Source organism: Chelonia mydas, chromosome 11, assembly GCF_015237465.2.
Source record: "Chelonia mydas isolate rCheMyd1 chromosome 11, rCheMyd1.pri.v2, whole genome shotgun sequence".
NCBI lineage: Eukaryota > Metazoa > Chordata > Testudines > Cheloniidae > Chelonia > Chelonia mydas.
The window spans coordinates 10469292-10481853 of NC_051251.2; the positions used below are offsets into that span (position 1 = coordinate 10469292).

Below are 12562 nucleotides of genomic sequence, written 5' to 3' on the forward strand. Positions count from 1 at the left end.
TCCTAGCCCCGTGGGGCTATGCCGCACCTACCGGGAATCTCATTGTACAGGCAGTCTTGGTACTGTGTGCTGTTTCCGACGCACTGGGATGACTCTGGACTGTGCATCTCGCAATAACGGCTGCGATACTGGATCCCGTCTTCGTTGCACAGGCTCCACTCTGACCAGTCCGACCACCCACCTTAAACCCAACCAGTCTGAAATCAGGAATAATGTGCACACAAGGCTGTCGGGGGGGAGGGGGGGCGGGGGAGGGGGAGAGACGACACACCCATACGATCCCAACTTCCCCAGTGTTTGGGGGTGTCTGAATCCTAATTCTGGTGTAGGCCCATCTCTAGTACGACCTACAACAGGGAGCCTTCAGGGGACTGGATTGAACTCCCTCAATATAATCAACATTACCACTGTGCAACCAAAGCTTCAGTGCAAAGCAGCCTGAAGGCTGACTTAGCCAGCCCCAGAAGGAAAACCCAGACTAGGGGGATCCTCATGGGGCTTAGAGTGGGCATAAAGGCTCCTAGATCAGCCCTCTTCCTGTAGTGGTACAGGAGCTGGCTGGGGTTTTGTTCTAGCTGCCATAATGCCCTCATGGGGGCATAACTTAGTGCAGCCTGAGGGCTGCTCTAATGTCCTACTGGCCACCAGCCCAGCATGCAGTCAACCCAGGATCAGGGGAGCACAAAAGTGGCTTCAAACCACTTCTGCACCCTTTTCCCAACCACCCGTCAAGTTGTGATGTGAGCTCCCCACCCATTCTGTGTAGCGCAACACAGGGAAGGAAAATCCCTTGTCAACTGCACAGGCTGCTACTTCGGAGACGCCTTTGGCTTGTCTTGCGTGCGTCTCCGCTCAAAACCAATCTGCTTTTTCAATTATTTTAAATGGATCAGCTATCAACAAGATTTTGGCAGGCTGGCTGGCTCTAGAATATCAGGCCATGCTCTAGTGAACAAGTTAAGAGGAAGGTGATGCCATTAGTTTTAAGAATAGGGTGCCTTCTTTTACATGGTTCAATATATGCTTACTGAAAAGGCAGGCGAACATTTGTTTTACAGCTTGTGTTTCTTGCTTCTTTTTTTTTTTTTTTTAATATTCATTTGCTGCTGGGGTTTGTTTCCGCCCTCCCTCACCCAACTTGAACAGGAGAAAATAATCTGCTACCTTTGCAGGAGTGTGTGTTGCAGAGTGCCTCCTCGGTGTGCAGGCCAATGCAGATATCCTCTCCGCTGGACGGCGCTGGGTTGGTACAGGTGCGGGTACGCTGGTAGTGTCCTCCCCCACAGGTTGCTGAACACTGAGACCAAGGGGTCCAGCAAGACCACGAACCTTTTACTGAGGATCATAAGAAATAAAACAGAAACACACACTGGCTTTTACTTCTCTTTCTCTGATCAAGCTTGGGGGACCATTTGAGTCTCGACCTCCTAGGCAGCCCAGCCCAACCTAACAAGCTCTTTCTGTGCCACTAGGAATAGAGATTTCCAGGTTGAACGTCTGTGCCAGACAATGGACAACTTAAACCAACAATGAGGTTAAACATGTTGTGCTCCATAGATGCTGAATCAAACATATCGGTTATTCAGCCAGAGGAAACCCTGTATCTTAAGAGTGCTCTAAAGGAAACAATTATTTTTCATGTTTCTTTGTTCTTACACGTTCATAATCTATTATTTACCTATTTCCTTACAAGGCCCACTTCACCCACAAGGAGGGTGAACTACCTAGATTTCTTGGAAACAAATAGCTGCTACAACCCAAACATTTTTAATGCAATAATTAGTCTTTGAGTTTGCGTAGCATCTTTCTTTTGATGATTTCAAAGTGCTTTACTAACAGCAAGTCTCAGCACACCCTTGTGAGATGTGTATATCAACCCCTTTTACAGACTGGAGAACTGAAGCGGAGAGAAGTTACTTGACCCGAGGTCACGCAGCCAGGCAATGGCAAAGCGGAGAATGGAACCCAGGAGTCTGGGCTCCCAGACACTCTCCCCCTTTTTCTCATTTCCATGTTCCATTCCTTCAAATGTGATTCAGTGCAACATATACCGGCATAGCTATACACGCTGAGAAAGGAGGAGGGAGGCAGAGGTAAACCGATATAGGAACCATGCACTCAAAACAGTGTGCAATAAATCAGACAAAAAGGAAAAAAGAAAATCTGTGCAGGGTGCACAAAAGGGCACAACCATTAGTGAAAAGCCACTAGGATGTGCCAAAATAATAGTAAAAGCCGTATTTGCAGAGCTCAAATTTTTCATTTTTACAGGCCACATTTTACAGGCTCAAATTTTGTCACTCTCATTGTGCTCAGTACACACCTCTCCTGTCTAAAAATGGCAGCTTTAGCTTTAGGGTTGCCAACCCTCCAGGACTGTCCGGGAGTCTCCAGGAATTAAAGATTAATCTTTAATTAAAGATTATTGACGTGATGAAACCTCTAGGAATATGTCCAGCCAAAACTGGCAACACCATTTAGCTTCGCCTTTGAGATTTTAAAATATAAGAAATATAACACGTGATACTGCTCATAATGGTACTTAGCAGTTGTAGCAATTTCACACCTAGGGCATAAAGTGCTTCACAGGAAGCGGCTAAATACTGTTACTGTTCAGTGGTGAAGTGACTGCTGAAATTGTTTCTACAGGGTGAAGAGGAGCGGAGTGGGGGGAGCCCATGGACTATGAGTAAGGCCCTACCTAATTCGCAATACTGCGGAAATTGCGGATCCCACAATATTAGGCTTCCCCAGTGGGAGCCCCGTCCGCCCCGGCGGCCGACAGTGGGAGCCCCGGCTCTTAGTCCAGGTCTGCTGCTCTCAGCCCTGGGGTGCCAACAGCAGAAAATCACAGAAAAGGAATAATGGACTTTATTACCACAAATCATAAGACCCATTATTACTTTGATATGATTCTCCATGGCTTGTCCTCAGCGCAGTGCAATTTTTTGACAATCATCCTCAATTCAAGTAGGGCCTTCACTATGAGAACTATTCTGGACCAGAAGTGCAACAAAAACATGAGGACTAACTCAAAAACCAGGTAACCTGGCATGAATACTCCCTGCTGGCCATGCAGGAAATGCTAATTGATGTCGGGAGGAGATCCCCATGGTGAGAACATTACATATGCGGGAGAGGCGGGAAGTGAGAAGAAACAAGTGTTCACACAAAAAATTTGCCACAACAAGCATCTCTATGCAGTAGTAATCCACATTTGTTGTTCTCTCACCAGGGGTAAGGGCACCACAGTGCCCTCTGTTGGACGGAGCACTATGTCTGCTCAAGTGTGCATGGAAAGTAAGCTACAGTGCCGCCTCTAGAGCATGTTGGTATGTCACCCTCTAGGGACGACAGAGGGTATACGGCATAGCACTGAAGTGTGCATGTATCAGGCTGCCCAAAGCTTATTTAAATACCTTCAAAAAAGTGATATAAGTTACAAACAGACATTTGGAACTATTGAGTCTTCATGAGAAGAGCACACAATTTTGTGGAGGAAAGGAATTATTTTTACCTGGGCAGGGATGTGGGTTACAATCTTGGTATTCCATTGCTGACCCTACGCAGGGCAGGCCGCCATTTTTAGGCTCTGGGTTTGTGCATGTTCTCTTCCGGATCCGAAAGCCCAATTCACAGTCCCTGGAACACGATGACCAGGCCCCCCAAAAGGACCAGCCCCCATTGATAATCCGTGCAGAGGTTTTACCAGTCTTTAGAAGGTCGTCAACTAGAGCTTCAAGAAGCACAAACAAGACACAAAAGTGTTAATTTTCGGGCAGAGCTTTGTCATGGAAACAAACTCATTCCATATTCAGGCTCTGGGGAGGAATTCTGAGGAAACTGCATCCCCCTGCAGTGCTGGAAACCCAGTGCCAACAGCATGGCTCGACTGCTCCGGAGTGAAACTGAAAGGGAAGTGTAAGGGAGCAATCTGGTTTCCCTGTGCAAACCGAATAAGTGAAAAACAATATCACACGGGCAACAAACTGACTAGGGCCAGACAGGGCCTGAAATTCACTGACCTGTGCTAGGGGGCAACACAGAGGGTCTTGACCCCACAGGCAGCACCAGAAGGATTTCTGCTTTCCCCTTGAACCTCCGGAGCACGCAGTGGGAGCGTACATGCCACACCTCAAGATGGCCCTCCCCACTAGAGAGAATGGGTGAGGCCATGCCCCCACCTGCAGCATCTCAGCCACCTGCGGGCATAGGAGGAAGCAGTCCCTACACTCCCATAAGCACAAGGATTAAAAGACTGTGCGTCGCCTTGAGTGCAGGGGAACAATTGCTCCTTGCAGCCTCCCTGCATGGTCAGTGACAGTAGGGTCTAGAGATTCTTGCCATCCCTGCAGTATGTGGTGGTGTCAGAGCACAGGTCCACATTTATTCATGTCTGCGTCCCCCTTTCACCACCACAAAGGATGCAAAGGTGAGCCTGGCTTAGGGCTCTGGGCAAGCCGGCGGGACGTACAGTCGGTATCACAAACCGCCGAGCCGTCATTGGGGCAGAACCGACTCTCCGTCTTCTTCCTCCCAAACTGCAGCTCGTGAGGATCAGCCAGCTGGGCACGGCAGGTGTAGCGGAAGCGCTGCTCTTGGCGGGCTCCATTCTGGGTGAGGTTCACAGGCATCCAGGGGGTCCAGGGCGTGTTTCTGCGCACCTCTGGGCAGCCCTCTGGATTGCAGGTCTTGTATTCCTACCAACCAGGAAAACCATTTCTCGTTACTCCCAACGTGCTTATGGATGAACTTAATAACTATAACATGTCTGCAGCACAGCTAAGAGGAAGGAACTCCTTTACACTCAAGAAACCAGCACGAAAACAAGTGGATCTAAGAAGGCATGCACCTGCATCACCCTGATTGCTCCAGATACAATTCATCCCCATGCAGAAGGACAGCATGATCCAGAGGGATTAACTGGGAGCTAACTGGTGCAGAGGCCTCATACAGGTCCTTGGCATTGGATGAATTTCACCCACTGGCTTGTGACCTTCCTTTGTTTTTGTTTCTTTGCAGTTTGCAAGATCTTTGGAGCAGGGAACAGGTCTTTGCACACATTCGGACAGTGCCTAACACATTTTTGGCGTGGCCATAATGCAAGTAATAAATGAAATAAATTGTAGCAATAGTAAATCTCTGCCTGTGAAGAGCAGTGGGATAATCCTGAAAGTTAAGTCTACAGAAGTGCATGGCCCATCACTGAAGTAAAAACATTAGCCCATTCTCCAGCACTTTATATTCCAATTGTGGCACTAGCTGTTTACTTCTGAAGAGGCTTTTAGAAAACCTGTCTTTTAATTTGGGTATCTGACATACATGGTGAAGGCAATGGGCCATACAGGTCCTCAGTCTAGATCTGAGTTCCTACTGACATTTGTAGAAGTTCTGTATGGGCGGATAGCAAGATGGTCCTGGATTCTGACAACCCCATCACCATCATGTTACAGGATGAATTCCAATGAATAACACTGAGTTCCTGTTTTTAAAAAAGAATAAGGGAATTCCTTCCGGCAGGGGATAAGAATATTCCTGCTTCAAGACTTTATATGACTCTAGAGTAGATGCCAAATGGCTTGTGAACAAAATCAGAGGTCCCTGACCAAATCTGCTTACACCGAGGAAAACCCTTCATAAAGAAAAACCCTTCTAAAACAAACTCATTAAAAATACAATGCACCTATCAGCTGACAAACTGTGCAGAAATACAATGGAAATGTTAACCAGTGTATCACCAGCAGGCTGATTAGATATACCTTCCATTGTCAAATAAGTGAGAGACCCATTTCTGTGGTACGTGCAGGGCTCCCGCTAACTGCAGGAGGATCCTCCACGAGAGTGAGATGTAAAAGAAAAAAACTGCTGGAACGCTCTCACTTTCCCAGACTAGTGACGGCAAAAGGCCTGATCAAAAGCCAGCTGAAGTCAGTGTAAAGACACCCCTCCCTCCCTCCACCCCCACATCAAGTTCCATTAGCTTTGGCTAACTCCCAATATAGCACGACTTCACGACCTATCATTCTCCCCAGCACCTTCCCTAGCAGGAGAAGTTGCTCCTGGCACTTTTTACTAGCACAAAAAATGAAAAAATAAATGCACAAGATTCCTGTAGGCTGAATGCAATGTCAGTAAATAATACATACCACAGCGCAGCCCAGACAGGTGTTGCCATTCTCACAGGACCTCTGCCTGGAATGTATCCCTCCACCACAATTCGCACTACATTTATTCCAGGGGCCCCATGAAGACCAAAATATTGGTAATGGGCATGGACTGTTCTCGTTGCAGAATCTGAAAGAGTGTGGGCGAAGCACATCAGAGAATCCCTGTCACTTACTAGAGGCATCCAAAGGACAGAGGAATATGGGCTTTAAATGGCACTCCCAAAGCAAGATCACAGCCATTACATACATTTTGGGTGAAATTCATGTGCTACCAAAGTCAAATTTAAGGGAAGTGTGGGCTTTGCTGGCATGCCGCACAGGAGTGAATTTCACTCTTTGCACTTAACCCAAGGTGGTTAACCATTTAGGGGGAGATTTGCCAACAAGCTCAGAACCCACAGTCAGGGGCACATTTTCAAAAGAGTTCAGATCTCATTTGGATAGCAAAATCATTCAGATAGATTTCCAAAAAAGCCATGCCCCCAACCCACATGTGTCACAATGGTAGATGCTGGGTGCTGAGCATTTTGGAAATCTGGCCCTCATTTTAGTTGCCTAAATGGGAGTGGAGCTCTTCAATCTGTCCCCAGTTACAGGTGCTGAGCCCTTGGCAAACTAGGGTTGCCAACTTTCTAATCGCACAAAACCGAACCCCCTTGCCACGCTCCTGCCACGCCCCTTCCCCGAGGCCTCGACCCTTCCCCACCCCTTCTGAGACCCCACCCCCATTCACTCCATCCCCGCCTCCCCTCCACCCTCCCTCACTTTCACCGAGTGTAGGAGGGGGTGAGGGCTCTGGCTGGGGCCAGAAATGAGGGGCTCAGGGTGTGGGAGCAGGCTCAGGGCTGGGGCAGGGGGTAGGGATGTGGGCCGGGATGATGGCGCCGGCTGGGGGTGTGGACTCTGGGGTGGGGCCGGGGGTGAGGGGGTCTGGGGTGCGGGAGGGGGTTCAGAGCTCGAGCAGGGGGTTGGGGTGAGGGGTGCAGGTTCTGGGAGGGAGTTAGGATGCAGGAGGGGGTTCTGATCTTGGGCAGGGGGTTCGGGTGCAGGAGGGGGTTCAGGGTGCGGGCTCCAGCTGGGCAGTGCTTGCCTCAGGCAGCTCCCGATCAGCGGCACAACAGGGCTAAGGCAGGCTCCCTGCCTGTCCTGGCTCCGCCCAGTTCTCGGAAGCGGCCAGCATGTCCGGCTCCTAGGCAGAGGGGCCAGGGGGCTCTGCACCCTGCCCACACCTTCAGGCGTTGCCCCTGCAGCTCCCATTGGCTGCGGTTCCTGGCCAATGGGGAGTTGCAGAGCCGGTGCTTGGGGCAGGGGCAGCGCATGGAGCCCCTGTGGCCACCCCTGCACCTAGGAGCTGGACATCCCGTCCGCTTCCGAGAGTTGTGCGGAACCAGGGCAAGCAAGGAGCCTGCCTTAGCCCCGTTCCGCCACCAACTGGACTTTTAGCGGCCTGGTCAGCACTGCATTCCAGTCGAAAACTGGACACCTGGCAACACTATGACAAGCTGGTCTTTCGAAAATCTCGCCCTTATTGATGTTTTGAACACAGGTAACTAGTGTTTGAAGTTGGGCTGTATCTAATAGCAGATTAATGTTGTTTCATGTTTCCTTTTAAAAAAGGAACATCATTTTTGTTCAGCTTTTGAATCAAACTCCATCTGAATTTTAGTCACTCCAGTCTTTAAACTTAGACCACAACTGACTGCCATGCAGTCTTTAAAGTTCCTTTTGAATGGCCACAAATCAAGCCAAACAGAGACGTCCAGAGTCAAGAAAGTGGAAATGAATTACCCTTTGCACAGTGAAAAACACAGAGAAACCTGTCTTAAGTCACTACTCAAGAGACCAGCAAAAATCTGCTGCCAAGTAGAAGTGGCCTTTAATGAAATGTCAAAGCTAGAAACCACACGGGGATACTTTAAAGCATTTGCTTAAAGAGTGGCTGGACTCTGAGAAGTGATTCTGTGGAAAACATATTGTGCATTCCAAGTTTATTGTCTTTCAACGATTCCAGATCAAATTTCCTCAGTTTTCAAGTAAAAACAGATTTTTCTCAGGCCGAACCCTGCAAACTCAATCTGAGATCTGAAAGTCAAGCTGGGTTCTTTCTTTTTCGAGCATAATTACCATTAACACTGACCTAATGGAGTGAACTGGAGTTGTAATTAAGGTGCAACTGATGTGTACACTGACTAGAGTGTATGTACACCACTGCCCTCTAGTGGGTGGAATCAGAACTGCCCAACTGAGTATCTGCTAACAGAGATTCTCTTTTAGCACAAGAGATAGGATCATCTGTGTTGGGGGTAAGAAGATCTCAGTTCTATCCCTGCTACTACTGAGAAACCACGGCATGCAGCACGGTGGTAACTGTGAAGTCTTAGGGCTTGTCTTCACTACCGGGGAGATCAACGCTGCTGCAATCGATGCAGCGGGTGTCGATTTAGCAAATCTAGTGAAGACCCGCTAAATCCACAGCTGTGAGCTCTCCGGTTGACTGCAGTGCTCCAGCTCCCCAAGAAGAGTAAGGTAAGTCAGTGGGAGAACGTCTCCCATTGACACAGCACAGTGAAGACACCGCATTAAGTCGACCTAAGCTATGTTATTTATTTAGGTGGAGTAGCGTAACTTAAGTCGACCCACCACACTAGTGTAGACAAGGCCTTAGATTGTCACAGGTTTGTTACAATACAGAGGATGGTCAATGTGGGCGAACTAATGCATTTTAACTCTGAAATTCCCTCACTTCTATGTGCTTGACTGGTGAGCCCTAACACTGCATTAACACTAGCTCTTTGTGTTTCATCTACGTTAACTTAAGACCCATCCTTCCCGCTGGTACATATTTATAGCCTCGAAAGTGAATGCACTGCCCTGGATGAAAGACCGTCTAGTGTCTGGGATGGGAATGCCTCTTACCTCTCTTCTCTGCTCTGTCCAACACAGACCCTGCCCCCATACCGCGGAGCAGGGTTGCTGCACGATCTCTGACGGACCTGAAAGCCAATCCCACAGGAGGTGCTGCATTGGGCCCAGGTGGACCAGGGTGTCCAAGCTCCATTTCTGACAGACAAAGGGAGGGGGCAGATGAGAAAACAGGCTATTTGGGTTAATTACAATTCTTCCAGTTTTGTGCTATACTCAAAGGCTTAGGCTGTAAAGTTCTTAAGGGGCAGCCCCACTAAATCACTGGGATACACTGTTCTAAAAAGGCTCACTTCATTTCAGCCAGACCCAAGCGATAGACCCCAAGTTAGGACTGGGATTTTCAGAAGCACTCAGCCTTGGCCTAACTCCACTCCCACTGGAGTTGATGGCAAAGCTCCCATTGACTTCAAACAAAGCAGAGTTAAGCCAATGCTGAGCAATTTGAAAGTCCCACCCGAGGATTCTCTGAGTTTTCTGTGGTGTTATTGATGATGATTTCCCTTTCCCTTCAATCCCATTCCTCTATAAGTTTCATTGACTAACCCCCTCCAATATCTCTTTACCTTCCCACTCTAGCCAATGTGCTCACACAACAGCAGACCCCAAAATTTGCATTTTAAAACCCAACCCCGTTGCATGAACTGGTCCTCCCACTGAATGGGATTCAGGTGTGGTGGGTCAGCAAAACCAGCTCTGCCAGTGCCCAGGTGTTGGGAAAACTACCCCTCTCCATTGAGGGCACACTGACACTACAGATTTGCTATAACTAGTGTTGCTATCTCAGGATTTTATCATGAATCTTGTGATATTTTGGTGTTTTTCTTAAAGCTCCAGCTCCTGGAATCCTGCTTTTAATCTCAGCTTTCAGTTAAAAAAAATTAGTATCATCAAGCTTTCATGGTTGCAGAGAAAAGTCTGAAAATCTGACCTTAGTGTGACCCTAGATGTGCAGAAACCAGAAGGCAAATTAAAACCCCCAACACTTATTACATTAAAAAAAAATCTCTCATGATTTTTAAGCCAATCTCACAATTTTGGGGGCCTGATGTCCGACAGGGGTTGGCAATACTACTCGATCGCAAATCTCAATAGGACCAGGGGACAGAAGAATTAGATTACGGTCTTTCATGCACCGCAGATTCTCATCTCAGACTGCGCCACCGGATAGGCAACTATCTCTCTGCCTGAAGACCCCATCTCGATGTGCTACTGTTTCTAGTCCAGCAATCTCATTTTGTAAAAAATGCCACTTTCTAATGTCTACTAAAGCAACGACTCAGGTGCTCTCCTGTTACAGCCACGCTCGAAAGCTGAGGTGGAAAACAGATGTTACTTTTCAAAACCTTTACTGAACTAATAACACTGCTGGCAACAAGTGCGTTTTAGCCTGGCTCCAATCATGGTACAGGATGAAAGTTAAAACCCAAGTTCCCCTGAATGTTTTTTGTGTTCGTTATCAGCTCTTGCCTTCTCTGAGCAGTCTGACTTCAGAACAGTGCTGGATATCCCCTCCTCCCCACATAGGTGAAGGAACGAGAGATCCTTTTATATGAAAATCTTACTCTTCCATGTTTTAACCCACCTCACACCTGCCAGTCCTCACTCCAGGAGGAGAGGTTTTATGCAAGATCTTAAAAGGGAAAAACACTACAAGGAGGATTTTTGTTGCTGTTGTAGCAGGAAAAGAAAAATAAATATATACAAAAAAACATTCCTCATAAAAATAACACTTCCTGCCATCAGGTGATTTGTATTCCAAGTGGAGAGAATTCTTAATGGCAACAAAAAGTTTCCGTTTTCAGATTTCCAACTCCTGTTTTCTAATAAAACTCATCTTTAAACATCCTGCTTTCTCTCTGCGGAAACATCCCAATGGCATATGAAGTCAATTAAAGGAAATTCTAGGGCTTAAGTGGATGTAGGATGACCAGATGTCCCTATTTTTCAAACCTTGCTGCCTTCCTATGTTTTATGATGGAATACATATTTCAGCCACTTCTTACAGGCTGTTCCCATCACTTTTCCCGCTGGACCGAAGCTTATAACATGAGTGATGCTGAAATGCTTGTCCCTCTGGTGGGCCTGACATCAGTCAGTGACAGAAAGGGTTGCCTCAAGAGGGCTCAGCTCAATACGGGGCAGCAGAGCAGTGGCAGGAATGGCTGGCTCTGCTGGGTAAGCAGCACAGCTGGAAGAATACACTGCAATTACAATATTACCCTTAACAAATGTAGCTGATCCTTTTGCTGCCAAGAGCAGGGCTGAGCTCGGGGTAGGAAGCTAGGCCTACTCAGTATGAGGAGTGTTTAAAGAGGGGCTAAGGTAGATTAAAGCTATGTAGGATCCCAATTCAGGAAAGAAACACAGACCTAAGCCAATCTCTATTAGGGCAGCACTTAAGCACAAGCTTAACTTCAGATCCATGATTAAGTTCCATTGACTGCAATGGGACATAAGCAAGTCCTGTCCTGAATAGAGATGCTTTCCTAGGCCTGCCCTTGTCTCATGCAGCCAGCCGGCAGCAATCCCCTGCGTGGCGTGATGCTGATGGTTCACTAACTCAGGGACCCGGCACACAAAGGAGGCACCTGAATGCTCCTGTGCAATATGCTGTCTCCCAGCCTCCTCCATTTGGCCACACTTCCAAGGCTAGAAACACAACATTAGTGTGCTTAGCACGTTTTAATCTTCACAGCACTGTTCAGTCATTACCTAACTAAGCCTACTGCCACTGCACTGTTGTCTCACTATTCCCACTGTACAGCGGGGGGTGAAAGTGAACCCAGAGAGGCTAAGGCCGTTTTCCAATACATCCACTCACTTGGGAGCCTCTCAGCTCTCGGGTGCCTCACTTGAGACACATTCAGCCTGTTTTTCAGAGGAGCCGAGTCCCTGCAGCTCCTATTGACTTGGACTGGAGTTGCACCCACTTACCCCTTGGGCCAAATGTGGCCCAGAGACAAGACGATACCAGTGGAAATGTAGTTGAGGAGATCAGACATTTAGGAACCACCCTGTTCCCCTCCCAGTCATGCAGAGGTACCTTGAGCAATTTGCAATCTCGATCCTGGCCCCTTCGCAGACACGACCCCCGCAGCGAGGGCGAGGGCTGTCACAGGACCGTGATCTGCACATACAAGAGCCTGTGCTGTCCCCATCCAAATGCTCACATGGTTGCCACGGGGACCAGGGCCCCAATCTCCCATTTGTTGTCAGGTTTTTCACCTAATTTAAAAAAAAAAAAACCATAAGAAGTCACTGCAGAGAGTTTACATTTCTGGAGACAGCACCACAATAGACAGGGCAAACACAGCTGCTGAGAGCATTAAGATGCAGCTTGTACAGGAGCTGTCTATGCCTGTGAGCAGGATTCAAAAGCTGGGGTTATTTTCAGACGACGCTGAGCCAGTATTTACCCTCAGAATTCCACCCTGCATACCTAACATGCGTATACAAGCAGCAAAGCTCCC

The 12562-nt window shown here is 47.9% G+C and overlaps 1 protein-coding gene across 6 annotated transcripts in view; it reads right to left on the reverse strand.

Moving 5' to 3' along the window:
* SEMA5B (semaphorin 5B) overlaps window positions 1-12562 on the reverse strand; it is a 354318-nt gene that overhangs the window by 32936 nt on the left and 308820 nt on the right. For all 6 annotated transcript variants that reach the window (XM_007071886.4, XM_037912502.2, XM_043525271.1 and 3 more), the window contains 7 exons: window positions 12136-12317; window positions 9084-9227; window positions 6147-6294; window positions 4475-4700; window positions 3518-3736; window positions 1165-1335; window positions 32-181 (listed from right to left, as the gene is read on the reverse strand). In XM_007071886.4, the coding sequence (XP_007071948.2) occupies window positions 32-181; window positions 1165-1335; window positions 3518-3736; window positions 4475-4700; window positions 6147-6294; window positions 9084-9227; window positions 12136-12317 (1240 nt within the window). The remainder of the gene's footprint in view (window positions 1-31; window positions 182-1164; window positions 1336-3517; window positions 3737-4474; window positions 4701-6146; window positions 6295-9083; window positions 9228-12135; window positions 12318-12562) is intronic.